The 16,917-nt window shown below is 48.7% G+C and overlaps 1 protein-coding gene across 7 annotated transcripts in view; it reads left to right on the plus strand.

Moving 5' to 3' along the window:
- Col13a1 (collagen type XIII alpha 1 chain) overlaps positions 1-16,917 on the plus strand; it is a 137,117-nt gene that overhangs the window by 53,676 nt on the left and 66,524 nt on the right. For 4 of the 7 annotated variants that reach the window (XM_041655791.1, XM_041655795.1, XM_041655797.1 and 1 more), the window contains exons 3-6: positions 1,765-1,772; positions 9,386-9,412; positions 12,284-12,319; positions 15,509-15,535. In XM_041655791.1, the coding sequence (XP_041511725.1) occupies positions 1,765-1,772; positions 9,386-9,412; positions 12,284-12,319; positions 15,509-15,535 (98 nt within the window). The remainder of the gene's footprint in view (positions 1-1,764; positions 1,773-9,385; positions 9,413-12,283; positions 12,320-15,508; positions 15,536-16,917) is intronic. The other 3 variants (XM_041655794.1, XM_041655796.1, XM_041655792.1) reach the window with 2 other exon arrangements.

Genomic DNA, 16,917 nt, shown 5'->3' on the forward strand with positions numbered 1-16,917 from the left:
ACTGTTGTTACTAATCCCCGTGCACACACACACACATACAAAAACACACGTACAAACACACATGCACACATTCACAAACCTAAAACACATACACACACACACATACACCATCCTGTAGCCCAGCGTCAACAAAGGGGCTTCTTCCTCACTGAAGACCCTGTGAGTGACGGGCTGGAGGTGTGGTGACAGCCTGGTGAAGCAAGTCCCCCGGGAGCTGATGAGAAATCCTACAGAGGGTTGCAGGTGGCTGTGCAGGACGTTAACCTCACTGAGTGAGGGCACACTGTAGACATGGGTCGGCAGTTCTCCTGGTTTACTAACGGCATCAGGTCCACCACCAGATCTCCCTCCTGTATCATCAGGAGTATCCCCAATCCTGCGCACGAGGAGCTGGGACCCTGTCAGACCTGATAGGCTCAGTGTGCCTGCCCATCCAAAAATGTCTAGAGGCTCAATTTTGTCACTGTTGAATCCCTGTCCCCCAACCAGGAGGCACAGACTGCCCAGGAAGCCTGTGCTTTCGAGATAGTTGCAGGTTCTGGATGACATCCTCAGCCTAATAGGTCCCAGATGCTCTCCTTCCCTGACCCACGCTGCCCCCAGCCTGTTCTGGAACCCTGCCATCTAGCCCCGAGGTTCCCAGCCAGCCACTACAACTACACCTTTTTTTTGGTGGGGGGTTGTTGTTTTTAATTGAAACATTTTGTTCACCCGGACATGATGGCTTGACAGAGGCCAGCGCAAGATGGGCTATTTCTTTCTGGATGGGAACCAGAACACAGAGTGATACTGGCAGATGAGGGAGGGGAGAAAGGAAGTGGCTTTGGGGCCATAAGGAACCACTGGGGAAGCATCAGGCGACCATGTTGGCAGAGCATGAAAGGGAACAGAAGTGGCTAGCCTCTAAGCTGACACAGTCAGGTCAGCAGGGGCTAAGGGGATGCACAGCCGGGACCCCTCCCCTTGGGACCGTAGGGCCTCCATATCTCCTTCTACAGGAATGCCATCCAGACTGTCTCTTGTCACTACGTCCTCTCCTACCCTCTTGGCTCCCACCCTCACAATGCTTGAACTTGTAATTCTTGGTAATGAGACCGGGCTGCTGCCGAAGTCCAGTGCAGGAAGAAGGAATGTGGGGGGAGGAGGAAAAGGGGAGTCCGTGGAGAGAGAGGGCTGGACCCAAGACTGAGAAGTGGGTGTTAGGAAAACAGTAGTGGGCTTCAGACCCACGAGGGCAAGATGTCTGACTCAGAGCCTAACAGAAACCAGGCCAGGCCAATAGACATCAGGCTGCCTCCCTCCCTCCCCACCCCCGCTCCTTTTGCCAGTTTTCCATTGCATGTCCTGGGAAAGCCTGCAGGAGTGGTGAGCATGCTAAGAGCATCAATCTCTCCAGCGTCTTCTGTGACCTTTCTGCTCATGCACTGGAGGCCACCAAGGAACAACCTGGAATGCAAACACTGGCAGGACCCCAAGATTGCAGTTTGACAGTCGGGAAGGTGAGGGGTAGAGACCACTAGACCCCTCTCCGTACTAAGCCTGGGGTCCCAAGCCCTGCGTTTCTCATCCAATAATAAAAATAGGGAGGCAAAATAAAGGGGAAATGGATTACACCGGCAGGAGTGAGCCAGGAAAAGAGGAACTTTGAAGACCAGATGGAAACCCGTTTGCCAAAGAATTCTTGGATGTTGTTTCTAAGGTGACCTCCCCACTGTGTCCCTCTGGCAGCAGTGACACTGACCAGCCCTTTTCTCTCTTTTTCAGGACCTCCTGTAAGTACAGGCTGCAGCTGGTCCCCGCGTGTGCGTCTCAAAGGCCTGTGTCATCTATGGTAACAGGGCCCTGGGTGGGGCGCTGACAGCCAGCCCCCTGCTGTCCTCCAGGAGGGTCCTTCCCCGGGTGCCACAAAGATGGAGTACTCTGCATCCCCTCAGGGCAAGATAATGGCTACCCTGTCCTTCTGGCCTCCATTTCATTCTAGAAGATCGGCATAACCCTTCTTGGCTATTTTGTCCTACCTTTTTCAAATGCACACAAACACACACACACTCTAACAACACTCGAAGAAATGGTAGCTATGAGAAAGAAGAAAGATTACCCAGCTAGGTTCTTCCAGTGTCTTTGTGCCATGCAGAAAGCAGGTCAGGACACAGCTCCAAGATAGAGAGACTCCGGAGTGCCACCCACACCCCTGCGTGGGCAGCCCCATTCTGGCCAGGCCCCGAGGGGCAGCTGAGGCTGGTGGTGGCAGTGGCAGTAGAGGCAACATATCCTGCTTTCTGGGCCTTAGTCCCAGCGTGGGCAGGGAGCTGGACCTTTTCCAGTCGCCCAGAGAAGAACCCAAGGAAAACACCTCCCTAAGGTAAAGGACCCAAAGCCAGAATCACATGCTCTTTGAGGGACAGCATTTGATAGCCCGACAAAAGACCTGAGGGTACTGGCTCAGAAAGGGCCCAGCCACTTCACATCAGATCTTTCTCAAGGTTACTGAATTCTGTCCCACCCCTCCCTCCTGGCCCTCCCTCCTGAGTTGCTATGAGGTAACTTTGGGGCTGTGAGGAACCAATGGAAGCCAGAGGAAGAGAGTACCCTTCTTGAGAAGCCAGTGCACCTGATAATTTTTTTATTGAGCTATACATTTTTCTCTGCTCCCCTTCCTTCCTCCCCTCTTCTACTCTCTCCCATGACACACCTGATTCTTTTTTTATTTTAATTGATTTTTATTGGGCTCTACATTTTTCTCTGCTCCTTTCCCCTCCCCCCTCTCCAAACCTCCCCCAAAGTCCCCATGCTCCCAATTTACTCAGGAGATCTTGTCTTTTTCTACTTTCTACTTCCCATGTAGATTAGATCTATGTAAGTCTCTCTTAGTATTCTCATTGTTGTCTAAATTCTCTGAGATTGTGGTTTGTAGGCTGGTTTTCTTTGCTTTATGTTTAAAAACCACCTACGAGTGAGTACATGTGATAATTGTCTTTCTGTGTCTGGATTACCCCACTTAAAGTAATGTTTTCTAGCTCCGTCCATTTTCCTGCAAAATTCAAGATGTCATTTTTTTTTTTTTTTGCTGTGTAGTACTCCATTGTGTAAATGTACCACATTTTCCTTATCCGTTCTTCAGTTGAGGGGCATTTAGGTTGTTTCCAGGTTCTGGCTATGACAAACAATGCTGCTATGAACATAGTGGCACACCTGATTCTTAAAGAGACCTTTATTCAGTACTCTGTGATTACCCTGAAATCCCAACCCCCACCCGAGAATCCTGCCAGTACCTTGTCTGATAGCAGTCAAGGAGGAAGTGCATTATCATGGTTAGTTTAGGGGTGTCAAAGGGTCATTCCTGTCACCCATCTTCCAGAATAGATGGCAGGGGCTGGGGTTGTGGCTCAGTTGGTAGAGCGCTTGCCTAGCATGCGTGGAACTCCAGATTTAATTCCCAGCATAAATCCCAGCACTTGGGAGATGGAGACAGGAAGATTCAAGCTCATTCTCAGCTATATAGAGAGTTCAAGGCCAGCCCAGGCTGCCTAAGACTTTGTCTTTTTTGTAAAGGAACTGTGATAGGCCACCTGCTGACTTGGGGTCCTGTATCCCTTCCTTTTTTTAAAGACGAGAATCCACGTCTGCCTCATCCTAGGACACTCCAGAGGGGGCAAGAACTTTAGCATCCTTAGAGTTGTGTCAGGCTGTCTGGCTTGCTGTTCCCAGCCAGAGTCGGTACTGTCGCTCCTGGATTCTGGGGACTGACAAAGGAAGTGGGGTACAAGTCCCTACTCAACAATCTCTACCTTCCTGAGCTGTGGCGCAAGGGACAAGGTCCAGGTAGTTCTTTGTACGTGTAAGCTTGAAGCAGATGAGAGGCCCCAGGTCTTTGCCCAGCTCTGTCTAAAAAGACTAAAAAGCAGCAGGAGGAAGAGGGATGGGGGAGCTTCCTAAGCCCTGTGTTCTCTGCTTCCTGCAAAGGAAGGAGGTTGATGGCCAGAGGTGAGCGTTGGGCAGATGCCCGCCTGCTGCCCTGTGGACCATCTCCTAGGGCCTGGCTCTGTACTCCAGAGGGGATACCCAGGTTCCCATGGGCACAAGGTTGGCACACACCATGGAGGATGCATCCATATGGCAGCAGGAGTTAGCAAAGGGTAGCAGATTAGCCTTTCCCACTGTCCCTACCCTGGTGTCCAAGGCAGAAGCTGTCTTCCCCGCTCCCTTTCTCATCACTGAAGTTATAGGAGCACACAGCACACTCCGATTAAAATAAAAATCTGTAATTCCTGTTGATTTATTTATTTCTATCCCACCTCACCTTGGGAGAGAGGGATTTAAAAATATGTACTAGTTAGGTTTTTGTCAGTTTGACACAAGCCAGGGTCATGTGGGAAGAGACTCTCAGCTGAAAAAAATACCTCCATCAGATTGATGTGTGGGCAAGTTATCTTCTTGGTTAGTGATAGGAGTGGGAGAGGACCCAGCCCACTGTGGATGATGCTGCCCTTGCTGGGCTGTATAAGAAAACAATGAGGGTGCTATGGTAAGCTAGCCAGTAAGCAATGCCCCTCTATGGCCTCTGCTTCAGTTCTTGCCTTGAGTTCCTACCATGACTTTATGATGGACTGATATCTGAATGTGTAAGCCACATAACCTTCCCGCCTTGGTCATGGTCTTTATTACAGCCCCAGAAAGCAAGCTGGGACGGACTAGGTAAGGAAATAGAGGTGGGGAACTGAACAGAAGAGGCAGAAAAACTGGGCTTCACGTTCCCTGTTGTTCCAATGCAAAAAGGTAAATTAGGTTGTTGGAAAAGTCAGTCTACAGTTGTGTAGGAATGCCATGGACATCCAGTGAAGCTTGTCCTGGTCCTGTGCCTCACTCCCTTGTCCCCTTCTAATAATGGCTCATGCCAACCTTCACTTAGCACTTGCTTGCTGTACGTGAGTCCCTCCCGGAGTTCAGTGTTACACTAGTTACCTTGTTGTAAAAGGTGGGTGATTACTCAGTTCCTGTTCTCCCGTTCTCAAGCTGAGGAAATGAAGGCACAAGGAAACCAAGTCACTTCCCTAAGGTCACCCGCATCACTCATATCGTAAGTGCAGAGCCAAAACTGAGCACAGGTGGGCTGACCACACAGCACTTGCTCCTGTTCCAGAAGGTTTTATCTCTGCTACTGAAACACCTTCACTTGTGCTGGCCTCCACCTTATGTGCCAGGGCTCAGGCTCAGCACTTTTTTTTTTTTAATTGAAAACCTTCTTTTCTTATCCTATAACTTGATCGTGTTTTTCTCTCCTAATTCCTCCCAGATCCTCCCCACCTCCCTTCCCACCCAGCTTTATGTTCTTTTCTCTCTCACTCACTTTCAAAAACAAACAAAAAAACAAAAATAAAAATAATCAAGAAACACATACAAAAAAACCACAAAAACGAAAATCAAAATAAACAAGCAAAAGACTCACAAGACAAAAAAAAATACCTAAGCAAAGAGAAGCAAAAGGTCCACAGAATTGCCACTGAGTTTGTTTTGTGTGGGCCAAGTACTCCTGGGCATGGGACCTGTGCTGAAGTGTGGCTGACACATATTTAGTTTTTCTCCAATGGAGAAATTTCCCCCTTTGCTACTGGGTGTCAACTGTAGACAGCTTCTTGGTTAGGGGTGGGACCCCGTGTCTACTTCCCCCTCAGTTCTGGGCCCCCATCTGGCTTGAACCTGTGTAGGTCTTGTGCATGCTGCCACAGTCTCTGTGAGTTCATATGCCTCAGTCTTGTGTCTGGGAAACTGCTCCCTGGAGTCATCCATCACCTCTGGCTCTTTGACTCTTCCTGCCTCCTCTTCTGTAGTTTCCCAGGCCTTGAGAGGCAAGGTTCAGTGAAGACATCCCCTTTCAGGGCTGAGTGCTCCAAAGTCTCTCACTCTATGCGTATCGTCCAGTTGTGTGTCTCTGTGTTAGTTACCGACTACTTTGAGAAGAAGCTTCTCTGACGTGGGTCAAGCAAGGCACTGATCTATGGGTATAGCACTATGCCATTTTGTCGCTATGTCCCTTTCTCAGAATAATAGTACTAGGTTTTCCCCTAGGCCCATGACCTATCTAGTCTCAGGTTTTGGGTACCCAAGCAGGGTCTGGTGTTCCAACTCATGGAGTGGGTCTTAAATTCAGTCAAAAAACAAAAAGTAGTTGGTTACTCCCATAGCATTTGTGCCGCTATCGCACAAGTATATCTTGCAGGCAGGTTGCTGTTGTAGGTCACGGGGTTATAGCTGGGTTGGCATTTACCTTTCTCCTCTTGTAGTGTGCAAGGTACCTTCTAGTGCCATGAACACTAGTCATTAGGGTGAAGATTCTAGATAGGCATCAGCTCGACTTCTCTGTGATCAGTGGCATAAGTGCTGTCTTCAGCAGTAGGCCCTTACCATCAGGTTGGGGAGAGCAAATGATAGCCTTGACAACAGCTTGAATGTTTGAGCATTCCCATGGGGTCCCTTTGGCCAACATCTCAATGATATATAACTCATTCCTAGACTGGAGGTTTTGCTCGGTGGCATAAGATGTCTAGTTGAGGTATTGTCTCCCCTATTAGGGGACTCCATTTATATTTCTTTCATGTTCGCTTATATTTTAAGAAGCTATTAGAGTAGTAGGCTTCCGTATCGTTTTCAAGTGGCCTTTAGTGTTAGTTGCTACTCCCATACCCTCCCATTCCCTTCCTTATTTAATCCTCCTACTCTAGTTTCCCCTTTGTCCCCCCCTTAATACTGTATTCTATTTCCCCTTCCTTGAGAGCTCTTCTCCTCCCTGTAGTTTCTTACTAGGTACCTAACCTCTGCGGTTATTTGAATTAAAACAAACATACTGGAAACTTAAAAGCTAACCTCCACAAATAATACAAAACACAATATGTGTCTCTTGGGGTCTGGGTTACCTCACTCAGGATGATTGTTCCTTGTTTCATCCATTTGCCTGTGACTTTGATAATTTAATTTTTCTTAATATCTGAATAACATTCCATCGTATAATCCATTCATCGGTTGCTGAACAGATAGGCAGTTTCCAATTTCTGAGTATTATGAATAGAGAGCAGTGAATGTGGATGAGCAAGTGTCTCTATAGTAGGATATAGAGTCCTTTGCCCAAGAGTGGTATAGCTGGATCTTCAGATAGATTGATTCCTACTTCCTGGGGAACTGCCACACTGATTTCCACAGTGACTACACAAGTTTGCACTCCCACCCCACAGTGGATAAGTGTTCCCCTTACCCCACTTCCTAACCAGTCTGAACTGCCATTTGCTTTATTGATCCTGGCCATTCTTACTGGGTTAAGATGAAATCTCAAAGTAGTTTTTTTTTTTTTTTTTTTTTTTTTTTTTTGTTTTTTGTTTTTTTTTTTGTTTTTTCGAGACAAGGTTTCTCTGTGGTTTTGGAGCCTGTCCTGGAACTAGCTCTGTAGACCAGGCTGGTCTCGAGCTCACAGAGATCCGCCTGCCTCTGCCTCCCGAGTGCTGGGATTACAGGCGTGCGCCACCACCGCCCGGCCTCAAAGTAGTTTTAATTTGTATTTACCTGATGGCTAAGGACGTTGAATGTTTCTCTAAGTGCTTTTCAGCCATTCCATCTTTTGAGAACCTTCTGTTTAGATCTGTACCTCATTTTTTGAATTGGGTTATTGTTTCCTGATGTTCAAATTTTAAAAAAATTCTTTATGTATTTTAGATACTAACCCTCTATCAATGTACAGCTGGTAAAGATCTTTTCCTACTCTATAGGCTGCAGCTTTGCCTGAATAACAGTGTGTGCTTTGCCATATAGAAACTTTTCAGCTTTTTTGAGGTCCCATGCATTAACTCTTGGTCTTAGTGTTCTATCAGATTCAAGGCATCTGGTCTTATGTTGAAGGCCTTGAAGCATCTAGAGTTGAGTTTTGTGCGGGGTGATAGATATGGATCTATTTTCATTCTTCTTCACACAGTCATCCAGTTTGACCAGCATCATTTGTTGAAGGGACTGTTTTCTCCAATGTTTATATTTTACTTCTTTGTCAAAAATCAGGTGTCCATAGGTGTGTGAGACTGGATCTTCAGTTCAGTTCCACTGATCAGCTCAATTCCATGATCAGCATGTCTGTCTTTATGCCAGGACCATGCTGTTTTTATTTCTATAGCTCTGCAATACAGTTTGAATCCAGGATGGTGATACTCCAGCAGTTCTGTCATTCAGGATTGTTTTAGCTATCCTGGGTTTTGTGGTTTGTTTGGTTGTGTATGTGTGTATTTCCGGGATGGTGATTTTTTACAATATTAGTCCTACTGATCCATGCAGGTACAGCTCCTGAGAGTATCTCAGAAATCTCCCCCTTCTTGGCAGAGGAGGGTGGCTGTTATTATAGTACCTTAGCAGCACTTTTGAGTCAAACCCATCTGAGGTCAGGGTCCAGCTCTAGAAAAATGCCACTCTCTGGATTTCATGGATTCCTGAGAGATTTCAAGTATATATTATTTTGATGAAAAGTATAATTGTTAGGATATTTGTTGGATAATTCCTTTTTATTTATGTTTGCTTATTTGGAGACAGAGTCTTGCTCTGTAGCCCATACTGGCCTAGACTTCTTCTTCTTCATGCCTCTGTCTCCCAAGTGCCAGGATGATTCTAGGTCGACATAGCCTAGCTGGTGTTCTTCTCTTACTCATATTATAGAGACTTTTGTCTATTGGGTTCCAGAAATGAGGAAGGCAGAACAGCTCCCATCTCCCATCCCACTACAGACCAATCACAGAATGGATGATCTTATGTGGTCTCACACATCAAAGCAAGTCCTACTGGGTCCCTCATGGTCTTCTGTGGGGTTTCCCCTTCTCTGGCTCCATGTCACCAGTATAGATGTGGCCCATGCACCAGGGGCATCATAACAGATGGCAGGCTCTGCCTTACCCTTGGCTTCTCCATCTATGTAGTAGGACAAGGAACACAGAGTCCTGACTATCTCTGACCCTTGGATGTCATCTCAACCCTTTCCTAGTCAGGGCCAGTGGGCATAAGTGGTGCCCAGAGAACCACAAGGAGCCAAACAGAAGGGCTCAGAGACCAAGTATGCTAGTGAGAGGCAAAGCCCCAGTGACTCCTGAGTCATGGGAAGGGACATATCATCTTTCTGTTTCCTGTCCTATTCCTGGGCTTGGCATACAGGAGGTCCTGGTTGCTTGGCTTTGTGGATGGATGGATGACAGAAAGGATAACAAACAATATTATTGTTTTGATAACAATAATATTTTTGATAACAAACAAGCTCCCAGAGTACAGGGGACTTCCCTGAGGTCACAACTGACTGGAGTAGTGTTACCCCATTGACATTTCATAATTCTGACCTGTATCAAGTTCATGCTCTACCTCTTTATTTCAGGGCCCCACGGGAAGACCTGGACTCCCTGTAAGTAATTCATTTCTTATCTCTCTGTCTCCTTTTCATGTGGGTACTGGGGACAGAGCCTGAGGCTGTGGCATGCTTCAGATACTCTTGGACTGAGCCACACTCCAGCCCCCATCACTTAGTCTTTCTCAGTCTGTTGACTGGCTGAGTTGGGTGGCCAGTTCTCCTTACAGTTCTCTGAGTGTCACCTCTCTCTGGAGTGTTTAATCTGTAGTGGAAGGTAAAACCATTCCCATGTCCTCTATTTTGGAACATTGGAGAATACCTGGGATCTATGGCTACAGTTCTTGGCAACCCTCCTAAGGTGTTATGCAGTTAGGCCCAGTAGCAGACCCTCCCAACACTGAATAGATAGTTTTATAATGGGGGAGCTGGGACAACTGGTCAACCCCTGGGTCATTCCCATCATCTTTCATGGCAGATGACATTCAAACTGCTGTTCTAGTCTTCCTGTGCCCTCTAGTGAAAGGTGAATGCAAAACCTTTGATTCTCCCTAGTTGCCAGAGGCTGAGTAACCCGAGGGAGTTTGGACAAAAGTGGATAGAAGCCATGTGAATAGCCATCCCTTCCTGGAGCTTTAATAAGTCCCCCGCATTCTGAGCATCCCCAGCCTTGATCCCTCCATGAGTCAGAGAAAAAAAGTAACAACTCGGAGAAATGGGTATTCCCAAATCCATTTTAGTGATGGGAAGACAGAGTCTCAGGCTCAGGAGGGTCACGTGCATGGTTCAGCCTGTCCGAGTTTCCCAACAGTGGATTGTTAATGGGTTATCACACACCGCTGAGCACTGTACTTTCTTTTGGGGCATGCTTGACCTTTATTGGAGTACCATCTTTAAAGTCTTCTGAGCGATTTATCTGTTTAGATAAATGAGATGAAGACTGGATATAAATACTGTGGCTTTGGAGCAGGGAGTGGCTCAGACAAGGTGCTGTATCCATTTAGGGGGTTAAGGAAAGGCATGGATGGGTTTTGGAGTACTTAGGCAGGGTATAAAATGGATGCAGGGGAGGAGGCCTTACAGGAGATATCTTTGATATCTGTCTTCCCTGTATCCCTTTGCTAAAAAACCCACTCCCATTGGATTCTAGAACCTTTTGGATATAAATTATAATATAGCCTTTCGACTAATCCAACAGCCTCTAGAATCAGTCACTAGTAACTTTATTAGTCCAGTACACGTGGAAGAAGGTTTGGGCTTAGCTGAGATTCTCCCAGTGCTACAGCTCAGCAGGGCGGGTGTCTTGGTCCCTGTGAAATTTAAGCAGGGCTATGGTCAGGTGACTGAGAGGAATGTGGGTGGGCTTTTCTTACAATGTCCACCTTTAAAAGGCATTTAGGGGGCGATTCACAGAGCAGAGGATGCTGCCAGTTTCCAGCCACTGGCCTTTCCATGCTTGTCCCTAACCCGAGCTTTTTATGGCCAGGGCTGCAAAGAACATTATTTTCCAAAAGAAAGGAAAAATAATCCAAGACCCACAGCACCCTGGAATATCATTCAAGAGCCCAAGCATGAGTGGACTGTGAGGTCATCAGAGTCAGAGCTGACAACAGGCACGGGCCTGGTGTGTCCTCAGTGGGAGGGGCAGTGCCACTGGTTGAGGGTCTGGCTTCCATGCGAAGGGTTGTGAGGTGGCCCACGAGCAGGTACACCCTTGCTGGTCTGTCATTAGCATATAAGGGACAGGAAAAACAAACATTCATACAGAACCATGGTGCGGCTGCAGGCTTCTGCTTTATTTAGTCTATGCCATTTCGCCCAACAGTCACCAGATGTCAGGTTCTCGGTATAAGGCAGGAGCATCCCATGAGGACCTCAGCCACCTCAAAGCTCTCACCGTCCATCTCCCATTCAGTAAGACTGGTGCTCAGGGAGGCTAGGGAAACGGTCAGTGCTCACAACCGGCCCTGTGCCATTCTTAGCAGAACGCTTTGCTCATAGACTCTTGATCTTGACAGTGTCGGCCTAACAGGAGCTGACAGCATTTCTTGTGTGTCCCACATATGTCTTGGGATGCCGCTTGTCCCTTGAGGCATTGTGCCTCAGCAGATCCAGAGTGACCCCAGAACACCCCCACAACACCACACACACACACCAGGGGAATTTCAGGGCAGTCTCCTGTCCAGGAGGCTGGACATCATCTTCTGTACCCTGTTGCTCCTCATTCTTTGAGGCCCCACCCCAGATTTTTATGATGTCTGCATGCCTGTGATTACAAAAAAATACTTTCTGCCGAAAGGGGGACGAATGAAAACTTCATAAGCAGATTTCCAGAGTTAGAGGATGTAACCCTGGCTACAAAACAAAGCATGTGAATTCACACGCTGGAGCAGCCTGTGAGGAGAGGGGGCGGGGCACAGCCCCAGAGCAGAAGGGGAAGCAGCAGAGCAGGGGCATTGCTTCTCTGGCTCTGGCAGACAGACCTAGGGAAGCCGTTCGTCCTTCTTCTTGCTCTGTGTCTTCAAGTCAAGGATGATGACTCTTAGCCCCATTCTGGCTATCCCTGATGGGTTGCCATGACACAAGCCTAAGGGAGAAAGGGCCTTGGAGACACCTAAGGAAACTGAGGCCCAGGCTGATGATCTCCCACTGTAACCTTCGTTCTATAGCACCATGCTTGAGTGCCGACAACCATAAGTGAGAGATGAGAAGTCTGGTTCCATCCAGGCTTTGAGGTCCTGACACTGGTTAGTGAGGTCTCCTGGGATGTCATCTGTGACGTCCACGTGACACTCGGTGCCACTCCAGATGTTGTCCCAGCTGCCCCAACAAAGCTGCCTAGCCGTGTCCCCAAGTCAGGCGTACACGAGCACATGGGACTCTCTGGCAAGTGGCAGCCACAGTGACTATTTCCACCTCCTTCATCAGGGGGACAAGGGTGCCATCGGGATGCCTGGACGTGTGGTGAGTTGGCCCACATGTCCCTGCTTGGGCGGGGGGCGGGGGGGGGAGCATGGCTTGCTTCTCCATGCTGGCTTGTCCTCAGTACAAGGTAAGGTGCTGCCCAGGGCAACTTCAGGAAGGCCAAGGAAAAGGAAGGGAAGACACATTATTCCAGTCTCCAGTCTGTATGAAACACCTTGTAGTTCACCTGCATACATGATTTGAGTTACTACAGTCAGATATTTCAAGAGAGACCGCATTTGACCAGCCTCTTAGAAAATAATTAAGCTTGTACTATTAAATACAAGTTATTGTTTTTAATCTCTTACTGTGCCAAGACACAGCAAACATAAGGTCTGGTGCGAACTAGTGTTTCTGTCATCTGCTGGGGTCTTGGAATGCATTCTTGGAGACACAGGGACTAAATACTCTGCAGAATACTGGGCAACAGAGGAAAAAAGCAAGAAAGTCACTGGACACACGGGGATAGAGTGAGACCTAGGTATTCCAAGACACCAGCTGCCCCTGCAACCATCCTCAGAACAGCCACTCTCTGCCACGGTGTCCTCTGTGGATGGATGCTACACTCAGAAGTGCCAAAGACAGGGCTTGGTTCTAGGCTGTCCATCTAGGTCCCCATGAAGGTATATATAGTTAATATTTCCTTCGTGGAAAGTGAGGGACGAGCTCAGGGAAGATGAGAATGGTTGGTCAGCGTCATGAGAAGCCTGGATGCAGGCACTGAGTCCTGTCAGCCTCAGGATGAAGCCCTCCAGGGTCTAGAAAGACAGAAGTGTGTGGTGGTGAAGGGCATTCCTGCTTCAGGACATAGCCAGGACGTGGCCATAGTCAGGGCTGCGCATCTCATCTGACTCCTAACTACACACCAGCCTCAGCTTTCTCCTCCAGCGTGCTCCCGCCACCATCACTACTGGCTTTGCCTGTGACTCTGTGATGTTATTGGTCTTAAGCATGACTGTGACATCTGTGTGTGAATTTGCATGGCTGGAGCTAGCATGGAGTTGGGGTACCCAAAGCTTAGGCAACTCTTGCTAGTACTGACATCACGCTGAGTATTAAACCAAACCAAAGAGCCTTCCCATATCAGCTCATTCAGTCCTCGAGAAAACTGCATGCTGAGAGGCACCATTTCTGCCCTTCTCTCCACCCCCACGTCCCCTGTCCTCTAGTACTCCAGATGAGAAAGCCAAGGCTTAAAAGATAAATGTCTTTCTCAAGGTTATGTACTAAGAAATGATTAAGCGGCTACTCATGCACAGATAGCCAGGCTCCACATCTGGGCCCTGGATCCTGGTGGTTCACCCCTAATATCACAGCTGAAAGGAGGGTGTCCCAGAGGCCTGGAACATTCCAGAGTTCGGTTCAGGTCCTCCATGCAACCTGAGCTGTGAGGGGCCACCTCCATGGCGCTGGGGAGTCACCTTAGTTGATGCCGTTTTGCCCAACATTTACCAGTTTCTGGGTAAATGGTATCTCATGGGGACCCCAGCAACCTCGAAGCTCTTGCCCACTGCTCCCTCACCCCCCCCCCACACACACATGCAGTCAACAAAACTTGGTACCCAGGGAGAGTGGGTAAAAACAGCATTTTCATTCTTCAGTATCATAAGACTACCAAGACCTGTCAGAGTGTGGGAGTCCCGCCCCCCTCCATGCAGTGCTCACACCACTTCTAGACCAGGACACCAGACATTTTGCCTGCCCCATGGTTCTGCTCCATCCATCTCTACCCATTAGACACCGGGTCCGTGTGTGCTGTCACTGGATCCCATCCAGAGATGAGACATGACCCTTCCATCCTTCCGCAAGGCTTTGTGTTGTATGCACCTAGCAAGGCACTGCCTCTGCCCCAGCCTTAAAGATCCCATTTTATGGGTAAAGTCTACCCAGGAAGCGGGCGGAGCTGATCCTCTACCCAAGCCAACTGACTTATATGGTCTTTGCTCCTGTTAGGTAGGTGTTGGGAGCTTTTTCCCCTGGGTGCAGCAGCTGGCCTGCAGGAAGTCCTGCTGAGTGAAACATGTACTTCCGGCTACTCTTTCTCGCTCCTCCCCCACCAGAGCTTCCTGTGTGGTGGCAATGGGGTGAGGTAGGGGAGCCACCGGAAGCCTCCCACCTCCTGGGCAAATCTCCATCCCAACCACTTTGGAACTTCTCCGCTGCTGGTGCTATTTTAAATGTGGGATGGCCCATTTGGCTGCTCGCTAGGGGTCCTGGCATAAACCACTTGATAAGGACTGGAGTGGCCAGTGACCAGTAGGTGTGAAATTCCTGGGTCATTCCAGCTATTCACCAGAGGTGGCACCACTGGCCTGTTGGGAGCTGGGTAGTTTGAAGCTGCCTGTCCATTGGCCACTGTGGTGACAAGGGACCCAAGACTAGGTATTCAGGTTTCTTTGTGTACTAGACTCACCCTCCATCCTGGCAGAATTTGCATCTCCGGCTTCCTGCCACTGCTGCCATTTTTTGTAGTGCTGGTGATTGAACTTAGGAGGCAAGCATCCTACCACTGGGCTCAATCCCCTGCTCTCTCTAGACTTTATCTTTGATACAGGATCCCACCAAGTTGGCCCGAGCTGTCCTCGAACTCACTTTCTAGCTCAGACAGGCCTTGAACTTGTGTTCTTCCTGCTTCAGTTTCCAAGTAGTTGGGATTTCAAACCTGAGCCACTTAGGTCCAGTAGCCACCTTCTGTCTTTGTCGTGTCTCCTCCTCCCCTCCCCACTCCCATCCCCCCCCCCCCTCCCCGCATGCCTACAGCTCCTGGGGTTCATGATCACAAGCCATTGGACCTTGGCTGCTCAGGGAGGTTTCCTGACTAGGTTGGGTCTCTCTCTCTCTGTCTCTCTCTCTGTCTTTCTGTCTCTCTCTCCCTGTGTGTGTGTGTGTCTCACTCGCTCACTCACTTGCTAGCTCACACGTGCACGCAGCACTTGGACAGGGTCCCCGTTTCCTCTCCTCGTGATGGAGAGCAGCTGGCCGTGCCTGCTGGCTGAGATGGCCGTCGCGTGCCTGCATCTGTGTTCTGTTGTGCTGTTTCTTATTTCACGGTGATTGCTTTTGCTCAGTTGCTGTGCCATTAACACGGATTCTTATGTCAGTGTCTGTCTCTCATCCTATTTTTTCTCTCCCCCGTCCCCGCGACCCTCTCTACCCCACACCCTATGTTTCGTGGGGCTGCCTGCCCAGGGTGTCAAAGGTCAACCAGGCGAGAAGGTGAGTCCTTGCTGCCCCTCCACCTTCATCCCAACCTCATCTCTTACTGGGAGGCTTTCAGATTAACATCCTCCACACCCTGGTGTGGAGCCCTTGGATTCCTGGGCAGGGTCCCAGCTGTCCAGCTTCAGTGTGTCTGTCCTGACTTGCCTTCACCACATAATGGATGCCATTGCTCTGATTCCTAGCTGTGAACTGTCACCCACCCCTGACAAGAGGAGACTGGCTTGTCACTGCTGTGTAACTGGGACTGCCCAGGGGGGACCCCAGAGTCACAGAGAGGGACCCTCCACCCGCCTGGGAAGCCAGAATTCCCGGGATGGAGGGAAGCATGAGGAGCAGGGGCCATCCTGAAAGAGCAGCCTGGTGGGTTCTGGAGATTTCAGAGTGTAACCTATCCAATCAGACCTGAAAGTAAGATCCAGGGAAGGACTAGGGTTTGTCGGATGTCCCCAGCTGTAACGTAGTAGGGACCAGAACCTGGGATTCCTGGTCCTTAGCTTTTCCTCCCTCCTCATAGACACTGGACATATCAGTGTTATGGGCCTCTTTTGTCTGCCTCTCACCTCCCTTTTTTTTTTTTTTTTTAAAGACAGAGTTTGATTTGTAGTTCAGGCTAGCCTAAAACTCCATGCATAGACTAAGCTGACCTGAAACTCATAACGTTCTTCCAACCTCCTGCCTCTGCCTGGAGGCATGAGACTCCCCCAACACACACACAGTTTCTGCAACAGAGTATTCTATCCCCAAAGTAAGAACAAACGCTAACAGTGATAGTTGCTCCAAGCCTCCGGCACACTCCAGCCTCAGGCACACTGTGAGTGTTGTTGTTTCTAATGAGCCAGCTGACACTGACAGCCCTTCCTGGAAGCTTTACTAGTTCTCTGTACACAAGGCACAGAGAAGGAAAGTAGCATGCCATGGTCACACAGCTAGAAGGTGACAGAGCTGGAGAGCAGCCCCGTGTGCTGAGGCTACTGACCATAGGACTGGCCGGTCTTCCAAATGGAATGAAACTATTGGTTCCATCCTATGGGCGTGAAACTGGCAAGGAGAGACATATCGCCTTCCTCAGACCACATGGCGCTTCTCAACACTTCCCAGTTCTATCCCATGCAGTTTCCATATTCCATCTATATGATGATAGGTGTTCTTTTCCCTGCCATAGTTTAGGAAATGAACAGAGACATGAATTAGTTTGTCCCAAATCACACAGTTGCTAAGGAGCAGTGTTTCCCTTCAAACTGTGCATTTTGCCCTCAGCTACGTCCACCACTTGACAATGCTACACTTCCTGGCTTTAAACCACCACTACCTGTATGTGAGGTAGGACATTTAAGACATTTAACCACGCAAGGGCTATAGAACATTCCAAGCTCCAG

This window comes from Microtus oregoni, unplaced genomic scaffold (genome assembly GCF_018167655.1).
Source record: "Microtus oregoni isolate MIOR12 unplaced genomic scaffold, Mior012 000007F_ref0000211, whole genome shotgun sequence".
NCBI lineage: Eukaryota > Metazoa > Chordata > Mammalia > Rodentia > Cricetidae > Microtus > Microtus oregoni.